The sequence below is a fragment of the Mobula birostris genome, chromosome 3 (genome assembly GCF_030028105.1).
Source record: "Mobula birostris isolate sMobBir1 chromosome 3, sMobBir1.hap1, whole genome shotgun sequence".
Taxonomy (NCBI): Eukaryota; Metazoa; Chordata; class Chondrichthyes; order Myliobatiformes; family Myliobatidae; genus Mobula; species Mobula birostris.
In genome coordinates, this window is record NC_092372.1 from 188,483,180 (window position 1) to 188,511,110 (window position 27,931).

Here is a 27,931-nt window from a genome sequence, read left to right on the forward strand (position 1 = left end):
GGTGTTGTCTGCTATAGTATTATCCTGTGTTTTATGCTTGGCACCAAACCACAATCAATTCTGGTATGTTTCACATACTGGCAATAAAGTGACTGATTCTGATGTTACCTGTTGCTGCTTCCTTAATGATAGATTCTAGCATTTTTTCTTGTACTGGTATCAGGATAACTGATCCTCTCTCCCTCATTTCTTTAGTATTTGAGTTACACTTGTTTCCATCCATTCTGCTGGAAGCAATCTGTGGAATTTTGAAAGATGACAATCAGCACATCTGACCTCTCCATAGTCAACTTCTTCTAAACCCAAGGATGTAGATGATTAGGTCTTGATGATTTATTAGCTTTCTGCTCTATTAATTTCTTCAGGGTTATTTTATTATTATTGTTAATTTCTTTGATCTCTCCATTTACTCAAGACCTGCACTCCTCCACTATTCCTGAAAGGTTTTGCATGAAGAGAAGCATAACATTTTAAATTAATGTCTCTGCTATTTACTTCTTGTCCAATATAATTTTCCAGTTTTGTTCTGTAAGGATCCACATTAACTGGAACTGATGCGTTCCTTTTTACTGAACTTATGGAAGTTCCTACAATCTTTTTTATGTTTATTGTTGCCTTACTGTAATATTTTACTTCCCCTTTCCTTGTCAATAGCTTTCTGCTGAATTTTGAAATTTTACCTCTTCAGGTTTACTGTATTTTTTGACATTTCCTTGGATATGATTCCACCTTTAACTTCTGTTGATTCCACCTTTGTATTTTTTAACTTAAAATGATATGACTAGTAAAATATGTTTTAGTTCCTCAAAAGTTAACAAGCCATCATATTTTTCTGTGGATTCCCGATCAATTATTGCTAACTCACATTTTGTGCCTTTATAGTTTGCTTTTCTAGAATAAAAGCTCCGTTTTCTGTCTAAATATTTTACATATGAAATTGTGATCACTGTTCCCAAAAAATGACTTATCCAGTAAATCCTCAATTAATATTTTTTTAATGCACAATACTAGATTTGAAATATTCTTGTCTCTCAAAGGATTTGAGGTGATTAACTTCAAACCATCACCAGACATTCTTCCCTGGGCTAAGTTTGACTGTAGCCAAGGGACCACTTGCTGCTGATTTTGGTGCACTCAAGTTTTACTTTGGCTCCTTGATACCTTACTAGCTATGTTGCTGCCTGATAACAAAGACAGTCAGTCTCATCTTACCCCTTGTGTTCATGTTTTTGTCTATGTTGCACAGGGCTTGTGATGATTTTTTTTTTAGAACTGGGTGTTCCTGGCAGATCAGAAACCAAACAAATTATAGATGAGAAAATCTAGTTGACCATTATCGTCACATTGCCACTGATTTGGCATAGACTGATGAGGAAATAATTGGCTCAGCTGGATCTATTTACATTCACATTACAAGTAAATATTAAAGATTAAGATTAAGCTTTATTTTTAACATATGCATCGAAATGTACAGTGAAATGCGTCATTTGTATATCAGGAAAGGAAGGATGGTAAAAAAAGTGAAGATAGCATGCGGTCAGATTGTCAGGAAGGACAGGCAGGTGATGGGACTTAGTTGCAGCCAACAAGCTGAGTATCAAATCATTAGGGATGCAGAGTCAGAAAGGATAGCAAATGTGGTACTCAAAGTGTTGTATCTAAGTGCATGTAGTGTAAGAAACAAGGTAGATGATCTTGTTGCAATATTACAGATTGCCAGGTATGATGTGGCCATCACTGAATCGTGGCTGAAGGATGGTTGTAATTGGGTGCTGAATTTCCAAGGTTACACGTTATATCAGAGGGATAGGAAGGTAGGCAGAGGGGGTGGTGTAGCTCTACTGGTAAAGAATGACATCAAATCAGTAGGAAAATGTGACATAGGATCGGAAGATGTTGAATCCTTGCAGGTTGCGTTAAGAAACTGCAAAGGTTTTTACTTTAATGGGCGTTAATGGCAGTTATAGACAGGCCTCCCAACAGTGGCTGGGAGGTGGACCACAGGTTACAACAGGAAATAGAAAAGGCGAGTCAAAAGGACAATGGTATGGTAGTAATGGAAGATTATAACATGTAAGTCGATTGGGAAAATCAGGTTGGTAACAGATCTCAAGAGAGTGAGTTTGTTGAATGACTAAGAGATAGCTTTTTAGAGCAGTTTGTCATTGATCCTACTAGAGGATCAGCTATACTGGACTGGGTGTTATGTAATGAACCGGAGGCAATTAGGAACCTTAATGTAAAAGAACCCTTAGGAACCAGTGGTCACAATATAATTGTGTTCAACTTGAAATTTGACGGGGAGAAAGTAAAGGCTGATGTAGCAGTATTTCAGTGGAGTAAGGGAAATTACAGTGGTATGAGAGAGGAGTTGGCCAAGTAAATTAGAAGGACCTGCTGGCAGGGATATCAACAGAGCAGCAATGGTGTGCATTTCTGGGAAAAATGAGGAAGGTGCAGGACATGTGTATTCCAAAAATAAAGTAGTCAAATGGTAAAATAGTACATCCGTGGCTGACAAGGGAAATCAATGCTATTGAAAAAGCAAAAAGGAGTGGGAAGATAGAGGACTGGGAAGTTTTTAAAAACCTACAGAGAGCAACTAAAAAAAGGAAAAGATGAAATATAAAAATAAGCTAGCAAATAACATCAAAGTGGATAGTAAAATGGAGAAAATCCAGGAATCTGAGATCCCTGGGAGGGACTTGGGAGTTCTTGTGCAGAACATCCTGAAGGTTAACTTGCAGGTTGAGTCGGTGGTGAGGAAGGCAAATGCCATGTTAGCATTCATTTCAAGAGGTCTAGAATACAAGAGCAAGGATGTGATGCTGAGGCTTTATCAAGCACTGGTGAGGCATCACCTTGAGTATTGTGAACAGTTTTGGGCCCCTCATCTTAGAAATGATATGCTGGCATTGGAGAGGGTCCAGGGGAGGTTCACAAGGATGATTCCAGGAATGGAAGGGTTATCATAGGAGGAACATTTGATGGCTCTGTGTCTGTACTCGTTGAAATTCAGAAGGATGGGGGGGATCTCATTGAAACCTTTCGAATGTTGAAAGCCCTAGACAGAGTAGATGTGGTATGGATGTTTGCCATGGTGGGAGAGTCTAGGACAAGAGGGCACAGCCTCAGGATAGAGTGGCGACCTTTCAAACAGAGATGCAGAGAAATTTCTTTAGCTAAAGGGTGGTGAATTTGTAGAATTTGTTGCAACATGCAGCTGTAGAGGCCAGGTCATTGGGTGTATTTAAGGCAGAGATTGGTTGGTTCTTGACTGGACAAGGCATCACAGGCTACGGGGAGAAGACCAAGAACTGGGGTTGAAGAGGAGATAGAAAAAAGGATCAGCCATGATTGAATGGTGGAGCAGACACGATGGGCCAGATGGCCTAATTCTGCTCCTGCCATAATTCTGGTGTCAATATAGCATGCCCATAACTCACTAACGTTAACTGTACGCCTCTTGGAATGTGGGAGGAAAACATACCACATGGAGGAAATCCACACAGACGTGGATAATATGCAAAGTCCTTACAGGTAGGAGTGGGGATCAAACCCAAATGTGTGATTGTCAGCGGAGTAAAGGAATGCACTAACCATTATGCTACTGTGCCAGCTCCAAGCTGGAGCAGTCATGTAGAACAACATGGCCAGAGACATGGCTGGATCTGGAGAACAGCTTCAGCTTGCCAGCCTGGATGATGTAGAAGGCCATACCCTTCGCCCTGTTCAGTGCATTCAGCCATTTTCAGCACAAGAATGAAATCACAATGGATGAGGACTGGCAACTGTGATAATGGAGACCTAAGGAAGAGATTATCCACCTGGCCATGTTCTTTGTGACAACGAGAATTGTTCTATCGCTGATGAGGATTGGGGTGTCTGTGGGTGTCTCCCTCCATTACATGTTTTAATGCCTACCACCATTAGATGCAGCAGGAACTGTAGAATTTTAAGATGAGCTATCAGCTGTAATCTCACATAATCTGCAATCACATACATTTAGCATGTAACTTGTGGTGTAACTGCACCAGTTGAGCATAGTCACACCGTACAAGCTCATAAATTCTTACCTTATAATCATGATATAAGTTGCTTGTGATAAGCAGGATTCTTAAACAACAAATCATCTTAATAATGAATGTAATTTATTGGAATACTTAATTTGGGATACTATGATATAGGATTATCATTTACATTAATGATCTTGGTTGCTTTAATCTCAAACTGTACAGGTTATTGCCTTGCTATTTTCAGCCCAATGTGCTCTGCGGTGTTGTTGTCATTTTTTCGTTCATTAAATGCAGACGATCAAAATAATATAATTTGCTGCATCCAATATCCCTTCCTCTCAGCTGTGCAAATGCCATCTGCCAGCTTCCTGGAGATGAGCTGAAGTGGGACGGGCACCAAATTGTGCCTTTAGCCATGAGTGAGTTCAGTTGAGAACAAGACACTTTCAGGAACACATCAAGATGGGAAAAGAAATAGAGTGTCTGTCAAGTGTTTAAGTGGAAAACTGAAAAGATTAAATGGCATAAGTGATACAGTCATCCGACAGTAAGAGAATTAATGAGAAAAGTCAAAGAAATGAGTGGGATTTATGAGACAGACAGGGTGTGAGCAGCTAAAATGCAAGGTTCCTTATAGATAAAGTAGCAAGAGAAGCAGGCCAGTGTCATGCTGGGCAGATTGGAAAGCAAGCATCAAGATAGCAGAATGGATCCTACAAATGAGACAGGGTTGCTATTATGAATAGGATCAAGGCAGTGGCCATATTATTCTTCTGGAGCAGAAACCAATCTGCTGGAGGAACTCAGCAGGTTTCGCAGCATGTGTGATGGGAAAAGAATTGTTGACATTTCACATTGATGTAAGATTTTGACCCAAAACATTGGCTTATTTTTCTGTTGGTAGAGAAATTATTTTCAAACAGCTTGTTGGATCTGATGATCCATGTTGCCTCTCTAAATGGCAGTAGAATCATATTTAAATTGTAGAATTCAGTTTTCATATTTGTGGGTCAAGTGAAAATTATATTTGGGTGAATGATTATCCACTTCAGGTCCTGTAGTTGGTGACAGTAACAGGATCAGAGAAATGCCAGGTAAGCCATTTTCAGATTGCTAATTGCACATCAACCATGTTAAATTAAAGTTCATCTACTTGGACCAAATGTAATTATTATTTTATAGTAACTGATGGTATATCCTTACATTCCTCCTGCTTCATCAGTATCTTTCAGAATCCTGCCATGCTTATTTGCTTTCATTGTCCCCTTTACCACTTAATTTCTTCATTCCCACCTTCTTCACCTGCAAATCTGCTGGGGTTGTCCATTGTGTCCAGTGCTCCCAATACAGCTTCCTCTACATTGTTGAGATCTGTCATAAATTAGGGGATGACTTCGTTATCCTCCGCTCCATCCATCAAAATAGAACTTCCTGGTGGCCAAACATTTTAATTCCGATTCCCATTCCTGTTCCAAGATGTCGGTCCATGGCCTCCTCTAGTGCCATGGTGAAGCCACCCTCAGGCAGGCTCCAACCTGATGGCATGAATATCCATTTCTCCTGGTAAAAAGAAATTCCCACCCCCCTCACCTCCTCTTCTATTCCCCACTCTGGCTTTTTACCTCTTCTCACCTGCCTATCACCATCCCCCCAACCCCGGGTCCCCTTCTCCTTCCCTTTCTCCTGTGGTCTCCTCTCCTCTCCTATCAGATTCCTTCCTCTCCAGTTCTTTACCTCTCCCACCTAGTTTCACCCATCACCTAGCTATCCTTTCTGCACTCTTCCCCCCCACCCCCATTTTATTCTGGCACCTTCCCTCTTTTCCAGTCCTGAAGAAGGGTCTTTGCCTATTTATTCACTTCAATAGATGCTGCCTGACCTGCTGAGTTCTTCCAGCATTCTGTGTGTGTTCATTCTCAACTTGTTACTTAACCAATTTTATTACATTCCTTTTAATTTTCTGCTTAATTTCTTCATGTTTTAGCAAATCATCACAGCATGCTTTCCTCTCACTCACATTCCTTTAAGACAGACACCAGGAAGTTGCTTGGTATTCAGATTAACTCTAATGACAAAAAGGTTTGCTTTCTGTGCGTGCTGACTACAGGGAATTCTGAGACAGCAAGAACACACATGAAGAATTTTTCCACCTGCTACGTGGATACCATTCAAAATAAGGTTGACACATCCAGTGGAAGGAATTGTCAATCATATTCTGAAATTCCTTGCAGACTTACTGCAGTACTGACCCATGGAGATGGCACTGCAGAAGGACATACCCCCGTAAAGCAAACTCCAGGTGACTCTTTGACGCCCCATTTTACTCAAATTCACATTTCTGTTCATTTCAACTATGGCCTCAATTGCTCAGATACAATAAAGCTTCTGAATCAACTTAGATGTGTTCAGATACTCTGAAATTTTTTTTTCAGAAATGCTAGTCCTCAATCTTTTAAATTTGACCTGGATGGAATTTTCTATTCCTACTTCAAACTCCCAATGCTTCTTACCTTAATGGAATGGTAACTAAATCAGCAGTCTAGAGTCCACCCTGTAATTGATACAATGCTGGGGTAATTGGATGCATATTGCCTACTTTCTGATACCAGTTCATTGGCAGGACTTGTTATTTTGTCATTTGAATCCAAAAATTTGAATACAGTGTATCCAAATTAATAAATGCTCTCAATATAGAAGATGAATTTGATAAAAGAGGAGTCAAGGATTTGTGAGTCAAGGGTAACATTACAGATAACAGTTGCATTGGGTTAACAAGCCACTATCTGGACATTGGACAAGAGGACCAATTGTTCTGACCATGTGGCTATAGTGTACTTCCTCATCTTTCTTTCAGCCTTCCCGATCATTGACCATATAATCCCCACACACTATTTTTCTTCAGCAATTTTACCTGTCTAATCTTTGGCAATGGTTTTCATTCTCCTGTCTGTATCTATTCACTCAGCAGTCTGTAAAAGATCTATTCCATTCTCTTTTCTTTCTCACGTACATGCCAAGAAGTCCATTTGCACAGGATGCTCTGTCTAACTCAGCAGAAACCAGCTGGTGGAGCTGATTTTCAACCTCACTAATACTTAGCGTTCTGTGAAAGTGGATTGATTGTCCACGTGGATTCTACCGTTTCCTCCCACTCTCCTCACCAAGCTTTCATCTATATATGTCATTGGAGATTGTTGACGGGTGTAATCGTGCAGAGTTTCAGTCCTTCCACAGTGGCAGTTGGTGAGATTTGCCTTAATGCTGAGCTAGTCACAGAAACGTGATTCCAAGAAAGATAGGCACATGGAAATGAGGCAAAGGCACTTTTATGGATTGTACGAGGAGAATAAGATGATGCCAACTAATTTGATAACACTGCACAGCTGTGCTATATGTTGATATCCTTTGCCTGTTAAATAGAAAATGTACAGTGAATTTTCCATTAGCCTGTGGTCAGATGCTGAAACAGAAGACCATATCTGACATTTCGCTGTGCACTTAAGTCTGATTTTAATTAGAACCTAAGCAGTGCAGTCCTTTACTTCTCTAAATGATGCTTTTCATCTCTGAAACCCCTTTAGACTGAAATGATAGCTTTAAATCTGGAAGGCTTTTATCTTCAAGATGTGGTTTTTCTTTGCAGGTTTACACTGGCATCGAGTCTTCACAGTGACTGGATGCTCATGCTCTTCTTTGTTCATGCTCACCTGACTGTGACTGTCACTCTGGGCTTGCTTCTGATCCCTAAGGTATTTTTGTTATCCCTTCATTTCTTTGCAGTATCATGTTTATTTTAACCAAACGTTCAGTAACAATCAACATAAATTTCACTATTTTTCTATTGTAAAAAGAGGGAAATAGTCTGTATTAACTGTCATTACTCTTTGAAACTGGCAGTGCTTGGGGATGCACAGATGCAGATATCCAGAACCAATTATTGGTAATACCCTGCGTTTCCACAAGGGTTGTTATTTTGCAATGTTTCCTGGTTTTAGTTTGAAGTTATCAGTAACGTGACTGGAAATAAAGATAGTCACAAAACTGTCCTCGCTTCAAGAAAACCTGAAATCTTATATTTTATTTTATGATGTACAATTGAAACTTTAATAATGTTCTTGCATATATTTATTGCTTAACAACCTCTTTGGCCATACCGATGTGTGTTGACTTTGAAATAATAATATTTTAGTTTACAAAATGCTTTTTTAAAATTTCTATCTGAATTGCAAGCCTGAATGTTCTAAATTTTATTTAAAGTCTTCTAAAATTAAAAAAAAATCAATGTGAAAAACAATTGATTTTTTTCACTTTCTGGTTTGCTGTTCCGAGAATGGTTTAGTATGATCCCCTGCTTGATGACATCACACTTTCCAGATGGCAGCAGTTCACTGAACTGACAAAACTGATGACAGGAAAGAGGAAATTATTTTCAGAGTTCAGTAACTCTTTGTGGGCACTATCGTTTAGCTTCACGTAGTAAGGCTAGATTATTAGGAGATTAAATTATTAGAAAGGGGTGACATAGGACTGGGAGTTATTGAATTATTGTGGGTAGAGCTAAGGAACTGCAAGGGTAGAAAGACCCTGATGGGGGTAGTATACAGACCCCCAAACACTGGTAAGGATGTGGCCTACAAATTACAACAGGAGAACAAAAATGCATGACATAAGGGCAAAGTCATTGGTAACTTCAACATGCAGGTAGATTGGGAAAATCAGGATGGTGCTGGATTACAGGAGGAGGAATTTCTAGAATGCCTACAAGATGCCTTTTTAGAGCAGCTCGTGGTTGGGCCCAGTGGAGGATCAGCTTTTCTGGATCAGGTGTTGTGCAATGAACCAGAATTGATTAGAGAGCTGAAGGTAAAAGAGCCCTTAGGAGAAAATGATCATAATATGATTGAATTCACCCTGAAATCTGAGAAGGAGAAGCTAAAGTCAGATGTGTCAGAATTTGGAATAAAGGTAATTACAGAGGCAGGAGAGAGGAGTTTGCCAGAATTGATTGGAAAAAAAAACACTGGGCAGGGATAACAGAAGAGCAGCAATAGCTGGAATTTCTGGAAGCAATTCGGAAGGTGAGAATGAATGTTGGACTGCAGGAAAATGATGTTGGAGAGGTAGTAATGGGGGACAATGAAATAGTGGATGAATTGAGTAAGTATTTTGCATCAGTCTTCACTGTGGAAGACACTAGTAGTATAGTGGAAGTTCCAGGTGTCAGAGGGCATGAAGTGTGTGAAGTTACCATGACTAGGGAGGAGGTTCTGGGGAAACTGAATGGTCTGAAGGTAGATAAGTCACCTGGACCAGATGGTGTACACCCCAGAGTTCTGAAAGAGGTGGCTGAAGTAATCGTGGTGCATTAGAAACGATCTTTCAAGAATCACTAGATTCTGAAATGGTTCTGAAAGACTGGAAAATTCCAATTGTCACTCCACTCTTCAAGAAGGAAAAGTGGCAGAAGGAAGGTAATTATAGGCCAGTTAGTATGACCTCAGTAGTTGGGAAAAGGTATTATGGTTAGTGAAGCAATGGGGATTGAACTTTACAACTTCACACCTCATCTTGAATTTTATAAAACAACTTGCTGCCATGGTTAAACCCAATTCAGTGACCATAACATTACGTTAAATGGAAATACAAAAATATTTTAACGTTACTGATTTCATCATTGCTCATGCAGATAAATTCCAAGAAGACCACAGCATAAAATATGAATATCTCTGATAACTCAAGCCATTCTAGATTCTGGATTTTGGCTGCTCTTTTTTGTGTAGTTAATGTGGAAAATACCACAAAGCTTGTCCCACGGATTTTGGGTTTCAATTGACAGTGCAGTATAAAGCTTGTACCAGAAAGATTATCAACTTCCATAGGCAAGCAATGGAGTGGATTGGTCCATTCAAGCCAGAGCCATGACAAAAGAGATGTACCAATCTGACAGCTTGGCATTTCCTCAAGGAAATTACTCCGATAGGATCTTAGATCAACACAGGACTACCGACGACTAGCAATTCACTGGAGCATGCCATTTTAAAACTTGTAGTTGATTCCAGAAAAACAGTGAGGAATCTGGAGAGCAGTGAGGAGAACACATCCCTTGGTCAGCTCTCGATAGTCACTGATCTGATTGAAGTAACTGAAGTTTGATTTATGACACAGGATCCCAATTTCAATATTAAAATGAATCTATCCCTGCAAGAGTCAGCTGGCAGACCTAGTAATTGGAATTGGCCAAATCATTCACATTATTTGAGACAACTTTAAGATTTGAACCCTCATCCACCAGAGCAGCAAGTTGAGCATTCATAAGTGAGATCTCCACTGTGCTTTAAATAAACACTACTGTGTGCTTTACTGCTGATGACACAGAAGTTGCCATTTATTATGGGAATGTATTCAGCCATTCAGACATGATGCCACATCAGAGCAATAACTTTAACCATTTCATATCCTGCACAAAAATAATTTGAGCCATGTACATAGTCCAGAGACACAAGGAGACTGCAGATGCTGGAAGCCTGGATCAACACACATAAAATGTTACGCAGAATCTATGGAGGGAATTGAGCTGTGCCATTTTGGTGTGAGGCCCTTCATCAGGACTGATGACCCCTGATCCATTGAGTTCCTCCAGCATTTGTGTGCATTGATCTATATACATAGTCCCCCAAAACATCAAAAGATTCTCTTCAATAGCTTGAATCTATTACCCAAGGCTTTATGCTACTCCTGAGCTTATGTAAAATTATCTCAGCAAATAATGTATATTACTTGGCTGAATTTTTAAGGATGTCTTCAAATGTGGCACATTCTGTACTGGAAGAAGAGCATATCAATACCTGATTATCCTGTATGGAAAACTTTTACACATATATTAAAGGTAGCCTGTAGGTTGTTAATATGTACTTAGGTTACTTGGGTTTATTGACAGCGAGGTAATTTTCAAAGTAAGGATTCTGAGGGTGGGATTTTTTTATAGCAGATTTACTGGACTGATAACCATAATTCATGACCATTGATATAGGGAAATATGTTTGAATTTCACCATGGCAGCAGAGGAACTTAATTTAAGTAATTAAATAGATCTGTATTCAAAGCAGGTCTCTGTAAAAATGGCCATAAAACTACTAGATGACAATGAAACCCATGTGGTTCCCTAATCTCCCCCCATGTACATATTGAGGACTTGTGTCATGAACCCCCGGAGCGTGTCGCCGCATGTGCACAAATCTCACTAGGTATGTACGCAGCTGTGATGTTAGTCGTCACTAAATGCAAAGATGATGCAGCTACTGCTACATTAATCTAGGTTTGTGCAGTAAAGTGAGTCGTGCAGATAAACAGGTCTTGCCAAGTTCATAAGGGAAAACTAAATCACTAGAATTCTGGTTTATGAATCTATTAGAACAGGGATCGATAGAGTCAGCTGCACTGCAACAAAGAAACAGATTTTCATTTATTATTCGGCTGAGACCTTCTGTATTTTGTGAACTGCTCCGAGCATTCCAATCCTCCTTCCAGATGTTTACCTCTTTTACAAAACATTATTGCCATTCTTCTGATGTGGGCCTTCCATCATACGGTGTGCCGAACTCCCCAAATTACCTGTAGTTAACTTCACACTACTTATTCACATGGAAACCTATGTAATGCAGTTTAATGAATATCTCTTTTCAGTTTATCAGAGCTTTAATTCCACTGTTCCATGCCATTTGGTGCAAGCTTTCATGTGTAAATGAATTTCTTTGCAATAGAGAAGGTTAAGATACAGGTTAAAGGAAATTTCCAAGGTGATGAAATGGTTTGATGATACTTAATTGGAGAGCTCATAAATATAATGTACATAGAGTTAGACTGAGGGTGGTATCCCCTTGCATGAGACTCATTTCCTAATGCCCCAAAGGCTGTCCATCATCAGCAAGGAACAACTCAGCAGTACAGTGGATGAGCAATTCCACAAAACTCAGGAAACTCAAAGGCATCCAAGACCAGCAGCCCACTTGAAAGATACCATGCTTGGAGTTATCCTAAATATCTGTGCCCTCTACAGCACTCACCTTGTGATATTAATGGACAGCATTTAATCACCAAGGCTGTATTGACAGCGCCTTCCAAACCATTGAATCCTACCACCAAGAGAAACAAGGGCATTAAACAGTGTTCCCCTTATTATCATGACTTGGAAATGTACAGTAGCATCCCTCTTCCATTGTCCCTGGGTCTACATGCTGTAACTCCCTATCCCACAGCAATATGAGTGTAAATACATCAGGAGTAATGCAAATTGAAAGTGAGAAGGTGCCCACTCAAGTGCAAAGAAAGACAGACAATAAATGCTGAACTTTCCGGTGATGCGCAATAGAGACTAAACCGTGTCATAGTCAGATATCAAAGATTTGAAGTCAATTACAAAAGATCTAGAGTGGCAATTCAGAAAGATATATCATTATTCACAGGAATTGAAAAAACAGAAGTAAGATTAAGTCATTTGCTCTTTTGGCATACTCTGCAATCCAGTAAAACAATCAGAAATGTAGTTCTGCTCTCTGATCCCCACAAAATCTTTTCAAAGTCAGTCAAAGTACATTTATTATCAAAGTATGTATACAGAATAGAACTTTGAGATTCATCCTCCTAGAAGCAGCCAAGAAACAAAGAAACACCATGAAACCCATTAAAAATTCAAACACAAAAAAAGAACAAATTGTGTAAATGGCAAAAAGCAAGCTTTACAGCACATAGAATATCACATCAAAGCAGGACTCCAGTTTAGTTTCGTTCAGTGCCACACTGATAGCCAACTGCAGACTGCAGAGTCAATCTACACAGTAGTGCCCCAGTCTGCATCGATCGCCCTGATCACACCACTCAAAAACAGTAAGCAGAATCCGGGGACATGGCAATATGAACTTCTAAGTCCCCCAAAATGAGTCCACAGCCATGAGCCTCACCTATCAATCCTTGCAACATGGATCCCAAAATTCCTGCACTTTCCTCTGACAGCAGCTTGCGAGAAGACCGCTCAAATGCAGGTAAATGGTGCCGAACGCCCATCCTCCGCTTTCATTTTCATCAACTTCAACCCTGCTCAGTGCCTCAATCAGAGAGAAGCATGGGCTCACGCCGTGGGTCCAAGCTTTTAGGCTGCCAAGGCTGCGCACTCCACTCCCAACCTTACCAAGCTCCCGCAGGGACAGCAAAGCACCACATTGTTCAATCAGCCCAAAATACACCATCAAAATGTATATCACAGGTTCCAATTGCACACAGCTTGGTAGTAGAATCATATTTGAATGAAGAAGTAAAAGAAGTAGCTTTATGAACTGTCTGCAGGACATTATCTTTAGTTGCCTCAACAAATCTGTAGACAAAAGCTTACCAGGTTTGACCTTACGAACATTACTGGAAGCAGGAATGAGTTGTATATTTAATATTTTTGTAATATTTGAGTAGTATTGTAAATATATTGTTTTATTAAGCATTTATTGTTGTTTACATAATGGATAGCGGGTTATCTGTTACAGTGCATAAATAGCATATGTCACCACACCACCACATCTTGCTCAAAGTAAAAACTAAGTTAAAATTTGCATTTTAGACTCTGTCTTTTCCTTTAAATTAGTATTTTAAAAATAAGCCCGAACTGATTACTGACCCGTTGAAGTGCAGTGAGACGTTTGAGTTAAAAATAAAACTGCAACAAGAAACGATCCAGTTTGAAAAAAGAACAATGCCTTTTTCCTATGGAGCAGCATATTTTCTTTGCAAAAGGAAAGACGATCAAGTAAAAAAAAGTAGAAAATGGAAGAATTCACTGGTTCATAAATAGTGAGTACCAGGTGATAATAATCATTTTAAAAAGTGCAGAAGTAGCTGGCTACATCAGAAATATTGACACATTTGATTGCTCAACAGATAACTGGCTCATGTATGCTGAGCTAATTGAGCAGACTTTAACGCAAGTGAAATAGCTAATGTGAAACAAGTGTGAACTTTGCTGAGTGTATTGGGTTTAAAGGCATACACTTTGCTCTGACGTTTAACTGTTCCCCAAACCAACTGAAATGAGCTTTACTGATATTGTGAATGTAATGCAGGAACATTTAGAACCGAAACCATAAATGATTGCAGAATGTTTTACATTTCATAAGTGGAATCAAAGAGAAGGGAGGTCCATTTTAGCATATGTGGCTGAATTAAAGAGATTTGCTGGTCATTGTCAGTTCAATGAGGGGCTTAATGATGTACTGAAAGATCATTTAATTTGTGGAATCTTACAAGAAAACCTTCAAAAAGGCTCCCAACCGAAGCCCAACTTGCATTTAAAACAACAGATGAAATAGCTGTCTCAATGGAAATAGCAGGCAGAGATGCAATTGAGTTGCAGTCAAGAATGAAAATGAGCATGAAGAAAGTTGCAACTTCTAAACAGAAATCAACAAAGCGGAGCAAATTGTGTTACCATTGTTGCAGAGGCTCACGTACACCAGAAAAATGCAGGTTTAAAGGCAAAACCTGCAAACCTGCATACATACAAAGAACACGTCAAGCAGACAAAAATAAATGGACTGCACAGGGAAGAGAGAGTAAGTCAAGCTGCAATTTCAAAAAGAGCACTGTTGATGAAAAATCTGATAATGATGAGGATGACACAGGACTGAGTTGCCTTGAGATTAACAATGTGGAAACTAACAATAGACAAGTAATATGACATTCATACACTATTTGCATGACACATCCTCCGTAAAAATGTCAACTGAAAATGAATTGAGACTGGATAACGCCATAGTAATGTTTAAGGATGGCATTGGAAAGCTCAAACATATCAAGGTTAAAATAGTCTTCAATGAAAATGCAACACCCAGGGTTTGCAAAGCTCATCTGGTTCCTTGTACCATCTGTAATGAAGTAGCCAGTGAGCAAGATCGCAGAGAAGCTGAAGGAATTCTCTCCAAGATTAAGTGGAGCTCATAGGCAATTCCAGTGGTCCCAGCAGCCAAGAAGAATGGGTGTTTCAGTATCTGAGGTGACTTTAATGTCACCATCAACCCAGTACTGAAAATAGATCCAGTGAAGCTTGCATGTGACACTTCGCCTTATGGTGTGGTCATGCCACATGTTACGAGTGATGTAAGTGAATGCCTTTGCATCATGTTTCCTTACCACTGCAGAGAAAAATTATACACAAATTGACAGAGAGGCCTTAAGTCTGATTTGGAGTTTAAAAACTTTTTAACCAGTACTTATATGGTAGACCGCTTCTCATTTCCTGCCACTCATTTTGGCCTAACAATCAATGTCTCTAAAACCGAACTTCTGTATCAGCCTCCTCCTCTGTGTTGTCCCAGTGAGACCCAACCACCAGTCATATCGGTCAATGGGGTAGTGCTGAAATGTTCTGACTCTTTCACATAGTTAGGAAGTGCTGTGACCAACACCAACTCATCAGATCTGGAAGTTGTGAGGAGAATTCAATCAGCTACAAAAGTCTTTGATGCTTTGCAGAAGCAACTTTGGTCTCGCCATGACATTAAAATGGCAAACAAGGTCAAAGTGTATAACACAGCTGTTTTACCATCTCTGCTTTATTCAACTGAAACAATGGCATTGTATCAGAGGCACATCAAGAAATTGACCAAGGCACAACACAGGCATTTACGCCAAATATTACACATCATGTGGCAAGAGAGGGTACCAGATGTGGAGGTGCTCAAACGTGCTGGGACAGTCAGCGTAGAATCACTCATTACAGCTTCTCAGCTGCGTTGGACTGATCACGTCACAAGAATGAGCGAGGATTGTTTACCCGGAGCTGTCTTCTACAGAGAGCTACATGAAGGAAAGAAGAAGCATGGTGGTCAGAAGCTGCACTACAAAGATGCGCTCAAGCGCCACATGGAGAACACCGACATGAATGTCAACACCCGGGAGAAAGATGCTTTGGACAGGAGAAATTAGTGCTGCATTGTCATGAAATCAATCCCAGCTATCGAGGATGAAAGGCAGAAGAAATATGAAGCAGGTCATGAACACAGACATTCAGTGCTAGACCAGTCAAATCACAAATGCAACCGATGTGGGAGACAGTGCCGATCCAATGCTGGTCTTGCAGCCCATAAACGTGCCTTTAGAGATTAAACTCTCAGCACAGTCAACATCAAAATCGATGGACAGCTGAAGAAGAAGAAGAATATGGGAAAGAGTTTACCTCCGTTACTGATCATCAATCACGAGTGTCCATTTTCAATTCACAGAAGGGTGCTCCACTAACAGCAGCAGCACAAGTGCAGTGATGGGCTCTGCTTCTTGGAGGACACAATTACAAGATTGAATTCAAGGGCACGACTAATCATGGAAATGCTGTCGGATATTCCCGTTTACCCTTGGAAAAGGAAGTACCTGAAAAATTCACAATTCACACTCCTCTTGACGTATTCTCCCAATGCAAATCAAAAGTCTTCCTATTACAGCAGATGTGATCCAAAGGGAAAACAGAAAAGATCCCACACTGCCTCAGGTCTACATGCAGCCCTGAATGGCTGGAGTGTACCCCGATGATACAAGTTCAAATTGAGGCAAGATAAATTCAAAGGAAGACGTGTTTTGAAAATTGGAAGCTCTTTTGAAATTATAAAGCTCAGTATTAAATTCTGGGGGTTGCAGCATGATTTAAAAAAAAGATTGTTAGGACTGCTGAGCCGACCATTGAGGTCCCTCTTCCATCCATCTGAGATATTTATTAGGAGTGCTGCATACAGGGCCCTTAACATTGTCAAGGGTCCCTCCCGTCTGCCCCATAATCTCTTTGACCCCCCTACCATCAAGCAGGATCTAGTGTAACATTAGAACAAGGAATGTTAGGGTGGGAAATGGCTTCTTCCCCCAGGCCATGTGACTACTGAAATCCCTGACAGCATCCAGATCTCATCACTTATAGGGTTACTTTTACTTTTTAACTTGAGTTATAAATGCACATTATGTTAAACATCAATCTTCTGGAATATATTTCATTATTCGTTCATTTATTTGTGGTAATATTACTTTACGTGTTGTGTGTAAGTTATATGTATGGTGTGCAGCTTTGACTGGAAAGTTGTTTTGCTTTGCAATATTCATGCATACCATTGAATAACGATAAACTTGAACAAGAGGTTGAACTTGATGAGGCAGTATAGTAGTGTAGCAGTTTGCCCAATACTTTACAGTGCCAGTGATCAACAATCTGTATTCAATTCCCGCCGTTGTATGTAAGGAGTTTGTACACTCTCCTCGTGCTCCAGTTTCCTCTCACATTCCAAAAAAATATACAGATTAGTAAGAGTTAGTAAATTGGGGGCATCCTCTGTTCGTGCCAGAAGCATGGTGACATTTGACAGCTCCTCCAACACATCCTCAGCCTGTGTTAGTCATTGATGCAAATGATGCATTTCAATGGAAGTTTTGTTGAAATATGTGTCAAATAAACCTAATCTTTATCTTTTATCATTATGTTCTTTATACTGTTCCTCAAACTTAAGCTGGACATACAGTATGTAGGAGGCCAAAGACAGATAAGTCAAAGTGGATGTGGGACAAAGAATTGAAGTAGTAGGCTCTGGGTCAATGCTGTGGACCGAAAGGGATGTTTCACAAAGTGATCACCCAATCTTTCTTTGGCTTCTCTGATGTAGAGGAGACCACATTGAGTGCACTAATTGAAATGTGTTACACTTGAAGAAAGGGAAGTGACCTGAAAGACTGGTTGGATCTCTGGTCAGTGGGAAAAGAAGGGATGAGACAAAAGGTTTATGGCATGTGGTATGGCTGCAAGAGAAAAGTAGTGTGAGAAATAGAGTAGTTGATGGAGATGGAAGGGTCACAGTGAAAATGCTCCTTCCTGAATACTGAAATGGGAGAGAAGAGGAAGATATGTCTTTTCCCTGCAGTAGCAGAAGATGCAACACTGGATGGCATCCGTTAGTCTCGCGAGACTATGGATCTGCGCCTGGAAAGTCTTGCTTCAGTCTCTCCAGGGTGCAGGCCTGGGCAAGGTTGTATGGAAGACCAGCAGTTGCCCAAGCTGCAAGTCTCCCGTCTCCATGACACCGATGTTGTCCAAGGGAAGGGCAAAGGCCAATGCAGCTTGGCACCAGTGACGTTGCAGGAGTTGCCAGAGCGAGGTTGAAAGCAACATCGGAGTGCCTTAGGGACTCTAGCTCTGGATTTGTCCTCAGGGTTTACTCCCAAAGCTCCCATAAGTGGGCACGACCGCAAGGCAGCGGAGGTTTGAAATCAGAGTTTTCCCTCTCTTAGATGGACTGCCTTCCCAGGCTGACAAGCTCCACCTACCCAAAGCACTGATTTTAGGGCAGAAGGGGCCTTTGCCCCTTCTCCTGTCAGTAGAAACAGTTCCGCCAGGCTTAGAGGCTAAGCCACACGAGAAGGCCAGGAGTTGGACTTGCTGGTCAGAGGCTCCTTGAGGCGCATGCTGTATGGAGCATTTTTAGGTAGTGGGAGCTTGTCCCCGCTACCACTCCTCTGCTTGACAACCTTGGAACCATGTTGCAACACCTGCACTTTTATCTTTTCCCTTCCCATCATACAGGAGTCCCGCCAGTTCTACCAGATGAAGTGTAGATTTACTTGCATTTCTTCCAACCTAGAGCACTGCATTCAATACTCACCATGTAGTCTCTTCACACTGGAGAGAAATCAAAAACATATTGGACAAATACATTAATGTATTCAATGGACAAAGTGATCCTGAAGTTATAATTCCACATGACTTCAATTTTGCAGCCCACATCCACCGTAAACTGGAGAAACATCAGCTCAGCTTCTGAGGAGTAACAATCCAACCCTCCAAACTCATTATAATAATTTCAGGTTGACTCCCTTTCTTTCTGTATATGTTCCGATAACTTTGTTTCAATTTGTTATATTTCAATTTTTCTCTGTACTACTTTAATTCGTGTCAGTTTTTAATATATTTATCTTGACAGTGTTGATCTTCAACCTTTCAGTGACATTCCCTCCAGTCTCTCCTCCTTGCCTATGCTTTATTTTAAAGTGCTCTTGTCGTTTACAGTTCTGATGAGTGTTCCTTAACCCGTTCGCTTCTCTCCCTACTTATTCTGCTGGATGTGTTGCAAATGCATACAATTTCCTCTGGCTATGGGCAGGCAGTCTCCAACACTAGCCCCTGTCAGGATTGGAAGAGCCTTGTCCATTAATGAGTTAATCTCATTTTATCCAGCGGACTCAACACACTGCTGAACCGTCACTGTGCTAGAAATAAAAACCCAACCCCTGTGTCTGTGGTTGTATTTTAATATGCATTTTAATGAAGTACACTCTTCTGTATGTTTACCATCGCCTCTGTAATTGACTTCCAACATGATGAAGCAAACTCCTGGAGCTTGACTTTCAAACGAATATGAAATTATGCACAAACTGTACCCACCATCTGCCACACTCTTAAACCCGAGTCTGTCTTTTGTCAGATCATATGGATATCATTGTCACGTGACTTTATGAATGATGCTGCACTTTTGTGAATACACTGGGGTTTGTTTATGAAGTTAAAAAATTGAAAAGACTTACCTGTGTTTGCACACACTGGACTTGGCAATTTTGTATTATCAGATTCTAACTCGGGCATATCCCCCTTAATGGATTAGGAAGGAAAACAGATTTTAATTTTGCAAACATTAGGAAAAGACACATCTGTTAATTATAATAGATTTTTAGGTTTATTGTGTGCAACAATGTTCGAGTTTCTTGCCAAATTGCATGCAATTTCCGTATGTGTAGTCCAGGTGTTTTGGTGTAACGTTTCTTGCCATTCTGTCCACCAAACTGTGTCAAGGTCAGATAGAAAGCAAGGCACCAGTATGGTAAAGCTAAAAAGGATTTTAATTGTAGGACAGGAAAAACAGAAGGCATTCCTCAAAATTTTCAGAGCATGATTTGCTGATGTTCATTCGAGGGTGCTGTATTACCTGTGTGCATTTTTGACGCTACATTCTTCTAAGGTTTAAATTCAAAGAATCAATAAATATTTAACCTTCTTTGGCACAGCATGACTTCAATTAGTAAGCTCAGTTATCCACCGCTCACAGGATTACTGCTTCTTCTCATGTATAAGATATCAACAGGAATTAAGAATCCTGGAATTCTTGACTTCATCTCAAGGAAAGGCTGGCATACCTTGAGGATGCATGCCTAGCCTACTGTTCTACTCTCTCTACAGCCATGTTTATGTGGCTAGGCATAGTTCAAACACCATCTATAAATTTGCTGATGACACAACTATTGTTGGCAGAATTTCAGGCGGTGATGAGGAAGTGTACAGGAGTGAGATAGATCAGCTGGTTGAGTAGTGCCACAGCAACAACCTTGCACTCAGTGTCAGTAAGACCAAAGAATTGATTGTGGACTTCAGGAAGGGGAATTTAGGGGAACACACACCTGTCTGCATCGAGGGATCAGCAGAGGAAAGGGTTAGCAATCTAAAGTTCCTGCGTGTCAACATCTCTGAAGATCTATCCTGCGCAATTACGAAGATTGGATGACAGCAGCTGTATTCCATTAGAAGTTTGGGAAGACTTGGTATGTCACCAAAGACTCCCTCAAGTTTCTACAGATGTGCCATTGAGGGCATTCTAACTGGTTGCGTCACTGCCCGGTATGGAGGGGCTACTGCACAGGATCAGAAGAAGCTGCAGAAAGTTGTAAACTCAGCCAGCTCCCTCATCAGCACGAGCTTCCCCAGCATCAAGGATGCCTTCAAAAGGAAGCATCCATCATTAAGTACCCCCATCACCCAGGACATGCCCTTTTCTCTATGCTACCGTCAAGGAGGAGGTACAGGAGCCTGGAGATATGCAGTTATTGTTGGCAGAATTTCAGATGGTGTTCCAATTTTTTTGGACCAGCTTCTTCCCCACCGTCATCTGAATGGACAATGAACCCATGTACACTATCTCACTAATTTTCTTCCTTTTTCTGCACTCCTTTTGCACTGCTAATTTCATTTAAATATATATATATATTTCTTATTGTATTGTATAGTGTTTTATTATGCATTGTAATGCACTGCTGCTGCTGCAAAACACCATATTTCACAGCATATGATTTTGATCCCAAAGGGGAAGAACAGGCATGGCCATTTGGGTCATACACAAAACTAATGCTTTACTTTTTCTTCACCTTTTACTAGTACAGTGATTGGAAATAACATACAAAACCATTGCATTTATACCTAATTTTTTTTTTAATAATCCCTGACACAGTTTGCATGAGGTGAGTTGTCAGCATTAAATTGAGATTGGGACTTGAGAGTATATTTCTACTGACAAGTCAGTGACTGTGACTACAGCAGGGAAAATCAGCTCTTTCTGTTCAATATTGGTTGTACATACCCATCCCTCACAGAACATGTTCCATTTCACACCTATTTGTCAGATGAATTAATTAATTTTACTCCTGACCTCGTTGCTGCGGTCAGCTGCCGATGAAGATGTATCTATTCAATAGATAATTGATATTTAAATCACAGATTGCAGCTGCAGGCAGAACCATTGACATTTTGAAGACTGATGAGGCACATATCTTCCAATTGCACTTTAGTCCATTTTAATGTTCAAAACTTCCAAATCTATTTTTTAACGTTATTCCTTTCCCAGTACAGAATGTATGAGAAAGAAAGTGAAAGGAGCAAGAAGAAAGATCTGAAACCCTGCAGATTAAATTCAAGAAGCTAATATCCAACAAAACAAATAATTGCTGAATGTCTAACACTTGGAGTGTTGTGTGCCGTTTTGGTCGTCCCATTACAAGGAAGGATGTAGAGACTTTGGTAAAGGTACAGAAGAGAACTACCAGGTTGATGACTGGATTAGAGGATAGGGCTGTAAGGAGAGGCTAGCCAAACCTGTTGCCTCCAGAGTGTCAGAGGACATGCATAAAATCCTTTTCCCAATGTCAAGTACCAGAGGATATGCATTTAAGGTGAGAGGGGGAAGGTTTAAAGGAGATATGTAACTTTTTTTTACCCAGTGAGTATTAACACTTGGAATGGGCTGCACAGTGTAGTGGTATTTAAGAGGCCTTTAGATAGACACACAAAGGTGTATGGAATGTGTACAGGCAGAAGAGAATTAGTTTAATATGGCATTATGTTTGACACAGACATGGTGGACAGAAGGACCATTCCTGTTCTATGCTCTATGTTCTTCTGTTACCTAATCTGAGAGTTAAATATGAGGCATATTGTTTCTTTAAAGGATGCCGTAGAATATTTTTAGATTTGTTACCAGTTTGTGGAATGGTGTGTTCTATTTGTTGGAATAAAAGCAAAATATACCTGGAGAAAGATACTTTCAAGTCTGGCCTGGCCACACTTTCTGTAGCAGATGATGTAAGTGTGATTAAAACAGTGTAAATCATTGGAGTTTTAAGAGCACATCTCATCAAAACAATAAAAGCAACAATTTATTTGACATTTGGAACATATTTCTGGAGAAGCTTGTGTACGTATGGATGCAGAGTCAACAAAAAGGCTGTGAAATTTTCTTGTGATCTTCAGACTCTGACAGTTCCTGTTGGTCTGACCTGAAAGGACCTATAGACAATAGACAATAGGTGCAAGAGTAGGCCATTCGGTCCTTCGAGCCAGCACCGCCATTCACTGTGATCATGTCTGATCATCCACAATCAGTATCCAGTTCTTGCCTTATCCCCATAACCTTTGATTCCGCTATCTTTAAGAGCTCTATCCATCTCTTTCTTGAAAGCATCCAGAGACTTGGCCCCCACTGCCTTCTGGGGCAGAGCATTCCATATATCCACCACTCTCTGGGTGAAAAAGTTTTTTCTCAACTCCGTTCCAAATGGCCTACCCCTAATTCTTAAACTGTGGCCTCTGGTTCTGGACTCACCCATCAGTGGGAATATGCTTCCTGCCTCCAGTGTGTCCAATCCCTTAATAATCTTATATGTTTCAATCAGATCCCCTTTCATCCTTCTAAATTCCAGTGTATACAAGCCCAGTCGCTCCAATCTTTCAACATATGACAGTACCGCCATCCCAGAAATATTGTATCATTTCTTAATGCATGCATTACTAAATGACAATAAAAGAGGACTGCGTGTCTTCATAATCTAATCTACATAATCTAAAAAATCTTGTGAACCTATGCTGCATTCCCTCGATAGCAAGAATGTCTTTCCTCAAATTTGGAGACCAAAACTGCACACAATACTCCAGGTGTGGTCTCACCAGGGCCCTGTACAGCTGCAGAAGGACCTCTTTGCTCCTATACTCAATTCCCCTTGTTATGAAGGCCAGCATGCCATTAGCTTTCTTCACTGCCTGCTGTACCTGCATGCTTGCTTTTAGTGACTGATGTACAAGGACACCTAGATCTCATTGTACTTTCCCTTTTCCTAACTTGACTACATTTAGATAATAATCTGCCTTCCTGTTCTTACCACCAAAGTGGATAACCTCACATTTATCCACATTAAACTGCATCTGCCATGCATCCGCCCACTCACCCAGCCTGTCCAAGTCACCCTGCATTCTCATAACATCCTCCTCACATTTCACACTGCCACCCAGCTTTGTGTTATCTGCAAATTTGCTAATGTTACTTTTAATCCCTTCATCTAAATCATTAATGTATATTGTAAACAGCTGTGGTCCCAGCACTAAACCCTGCGGTACCTCACTGGTCGCAGCCTGCCATTCCGAAAGGGAGCCGCTAATTGCTACTCTTTGTTTCCTGTCAGCCAGCCAATTTTCAATCCATGTCAGTACTCTGCCCCCAATACCATGTGCCCTAAGTTTTCCCATTAATTTCCTATGTGGGACTTTATCAAAGGCTTTCTGAAAGTCCAGGTACACTACATCTACTGGCTCTCCCTTGTCCATTTTCATAGTTACATGCTCAAAAAGTTCCAGAAGATTAGTCAAGCACGATTTCCCCTTCGTAAATCCATGCTGACTCGGACCTATCCTGTTACTGCCATCCAAATGTGTCGTAATTTCATCTTTTATAATTGACTCCAGCATCTTTCCCACCACCAACGTCAGGCTAACTGGTCTATAATTTCCTGTTTTCTCTCTTCCTCCCTTCTTGAAGAGAGGGACAACATTAGCCACCCTCCAATCCACAGGAACTGATCCTGAATCTATAGAACATTGGAAAATGATTACCAATGCGTCCACGATTTCTAAAGCCACCTCCTTAAGTACCCTGGGATACAGACCATCAGGTCCTGGGGACTTATCAGCCTTCATACCCAACAGTCTATCCAACACCATTTCCTGCCTAATATAAATTTCCTTCAGTTCATCCATTACCCTAGGTCCTTTGGCCACTATTCCATCTGGGAGATTGTTTGTGTCTTCCCTAGTACCTGTTCAACTCATCTGCCATTTCCTTGTTCCCCATAATAAATTCACTCGCTTCTGTCTTCAATGGCCCAGCTTTGGTCTTAACTATTTTTTTTCCTTTTCACATATCTAAAGAAGCTTTTACTATCCTCCTTTATATTCTTGGCTAGTTTACCTTCGTACCTCATTTTTTCTCCATGTATTACCTTTTTAGTTATCTTCTGTTGCTTTTTAAAAGTTTTCCAATCCTCCGGCTTCCCACTCATTTTTGCTATGTTATACTTCTTTTTTATCTTTATACTGTCCTTTACTTCCCTTGTCTGCCACGGCCTCCCCTTACTCCCCTTAGGATCTTTCTTCCTTTTTGGAATGAATTGATCCTGCACCTTCCGCATTATTCCCAGAAATACCTGCCATTGCTGTTCCACTGTCATCCCTGCTAGGGTATTGTTCCATTGAACTTTGGCCAGCTCCTCCGTCAAAGCTCCATAGTTCCTTTTGTTCAACTGTAATACTGACAGTTCCAATTTTCCCTTCTCCCTCTCAATTTGTAGATTAAAACTTATCATATTATGGTCGCTACCTCCTAATGGCTCCTTTACCTCGAGGTCCCTGATCAAATCCGGTTCATTGCACAACACTAAATCTAGAATTGCCTTCTTTTTGGTAGGCACCAGTATAAGCTGCTCTATGAATCCATCTCGGAGGCACTCCACAAACTCCCTTTCTTGGGGTCCAGTACCAACCTGATTCTTCCAGTCTACCTGCATGTTGAAATCCCCCATAACAACTGTAGCATTACCTTTGCTACATGCCAATTTTAACTTTTGATTCAACTTGCACCCTACATCCAGACTGCTGTTTGGAGGCCTGTAGATAACTCCGATTAGGGTCTTTCTACCCTTAGAATTTTTCAGTTCTATCCATACTGACTCTACGTCTCCTGATTCTATGTCCCCCCTCGCAAGGGACTGAATATCATTCCTTACCAACAGAGCCACCCCACCCCCTCTGCCCACCTGTCTGTCCTTTCGATAGGATGTATACCCTTGAATATTCATTTCCCAGGCCCTGTCCACTTGAAGCCATGTCTCTGTTATACCCACAACATTATACTTGCCAATTTCCAACTGAGCCTCAAGCTCATCTACTTTATTTCTTATACTTCGTGCATTCATATATAATACTTTTAATTCATTACTCCCCTCACCTCTCATATCAATTCCTATTTCACTTGGCCATACTGTACAATCCCTTCTTGAGCTTTCTGCTCTGTTGATTCTGTTGTCTTTCTTAGATTGTCTTATTCTCATTTCCCCTTCAACTCCATCCTTATGTTTCCAGTTCATCCCCTCCCCACAACTACTTAGTTTAAACACACCCATGTTGCAGTGGCAAACCTGCCTGCCAGAATGCTGGTCCCCCGCCAATTAAGGTGCAACCCGTCCCTTTTGTACAATTCATCCTTACCACAAAACATACCCCAGTGGTCCAAGAATGTAAATCCTTGCTTCCTGCACCAGTTCCTCAGCCACACATTCAGATCCATTATCTCCCTGTTCTTGACCACTCCAGCACAGGAAACTGGAAGCAAACCGGAGATAACCACCCTAGAAGTCCTGCTTTTCAGCCTTCTTCCGAGTTCTCTGAAATCACTCTGTAGAATGTCTTTCCTCTTCTTCCCCATGTCATTTGTGCCAACATGCACCACCACTTCCGGCTGTTCTCCTTCACCCTTGAGGATTCCCTGCACCCGGTCCGTGACATCCTGGATCCTGGCACCAGGGAGGCAACACACCATCTTAAATCTCGCCTGTTGCCGCAGAAACCCCTTTCTGTACCTCTCACTATGGAGTCCCCTACTACCACAGCTCTGCCTGATGTCTGTCTCTTCGGCTTTGCTTCAGAGCCAATTTTCGACTGGCAGACCTGACCACCTCTCAGGCTGGCAGTGTCTTCTGTCCCGACAGCTTCCAAGAGGGTGAACCTGTATACGAGAGGTACATCCCCCGGGGTCTCCGGTACTTCAAGCATCTTTTCCTTCCTCAGCATCGCCCCCCTTCTCTCTTCAGGTATCCTCGGTGTAACGACCTTGCTGTAGGTCCTGTCCAGAAAAGTCTCGTTTTCCCGAATGAACCTGAGGTCATCCAGTTGCTTCTCCTGTTCTGCAACATGGTCCTTCAGAAGCTGAATCTGGGCACATTTTCCACAGGTGTAGGACCCAGAGGCACCATCAGTTTCCCTGACCTCCCACATCATGCACGCAGCACACTGAATCAGCCTAGCCGTCATTTCTCCTCCACTTCTCCCCCTCTCCAACTGTGGCGTAGTCTCCTCTCTCAGCCTCCTCGCCGAAGACTCTCGAGCCAAAGTTTCTCACCTTTCTCACAAGGCACTTCCCTCGACAAGGCCACTCCCTTAGAGCAAACCTTGCTTATATTCGCTGATAATTTGAGTAATTAGTTTCACCTGCCGCGCCTCCGCCGACCTTGAAGGTCTGTGTTGCTGGCTGCTCAGGACCGGCTTTTAAATCAACCGCTCCTTCTCAGCCAATCCCCACACTTACTCCTTCACTGCCGCGCCTCCGCCGACCTTGAAGGTCTGTGAACCTAGTATGAATGTGCCGAAAAAGTGGAATTCACCCTATTTTGATGCACATGTGCCACAGTGAACACTAATCTACAACACCCATAAAACATAACTGCGGGTGAGTGCACTGGCCCCGATCCCTTGCTGCGAACTGACCCAGGCCGTAGCGAGGATGAGCTCACCGTGCTGTCAGGTCTCTGCTGTGCATTTTGTAGTGAGGCTGCAGTGGATAGGGGTCACGAGGAATGGTATGTGAGGTATGCTGATGCAAGAAAAAATGCATCACTAGAATTAGGAAGATCAGAGACTCATTCCACCGAGATGCAGCACAGAGTGTCATAGGAAGTCATTCCTGCCTGTGGCCATCAAACTTTACAACTCCTCCCTTGGAAGGTCAGACACCCTGAGCCAATAGGCTGGTCCTGGACTTATTTCCTGGCGTAATTTACATATTACTATTTAATTATTTATGGTTTTATCACTATTAATTATTTATGGTGCAACTGTAACGAAAACCAGTTTCCCTTGGAACCAATAAAGTATGACTATGACTATTTGTTGATATCTCTTTGCTGATCTGCTGCAGTGTTCACTCCTTCTAGAGCACAGGGTAGTACAGCACAGTGCAGGCCCTGCAGCTCACAATGCTGTGCTGACCTTTAACCTACTCCAAGATCAGTCTAACCCTTCCCTCCCGCATTGCGCTCCATTTCCCTTACAACCATGTGGCCCTCATGAACATCCCTACCACCACCCTACAGTGCATTCTATACACTATGTGTGGAAAAAAAAGCATGCTTCTGAAATCCCCCCTCTTCTTTTCTCTGTATACTTTAAAATTAAGCTCCCTAATAGTTACAATTTCTGCCCTAGGAAAAAGTCTCTGGCTGTCCACTCCATCTAAGCTCTTACTATCTTGTACACCTCCATCAAGACAATA

The 27,931-nt window shown here is 41.2% G+C and overlaps 1 protein-coding gene across 1 annotated transcript in view; it reads left to right on the forward strand.

Annotated features, from left to right (window-relative positions):
* Window positions 1-27,931, forward strand: part of gpr158a (G protein-coupled receptor 158a) — a 597,333-nt gene that overhangs the window by 558,975 nt on the left and 10,427 nt on the right. The window contains exon 9 of the mRNA XM_072252053.1: window positions 7,660-7,765. Within this exon, the coding sequence (XP_072108154.1) occupies window positions 7,660-7,765 (106 nt within the window). The remainder of the gene's footprint in view (window positions 1-7,659; window positions 7,766-27,931) is intronic.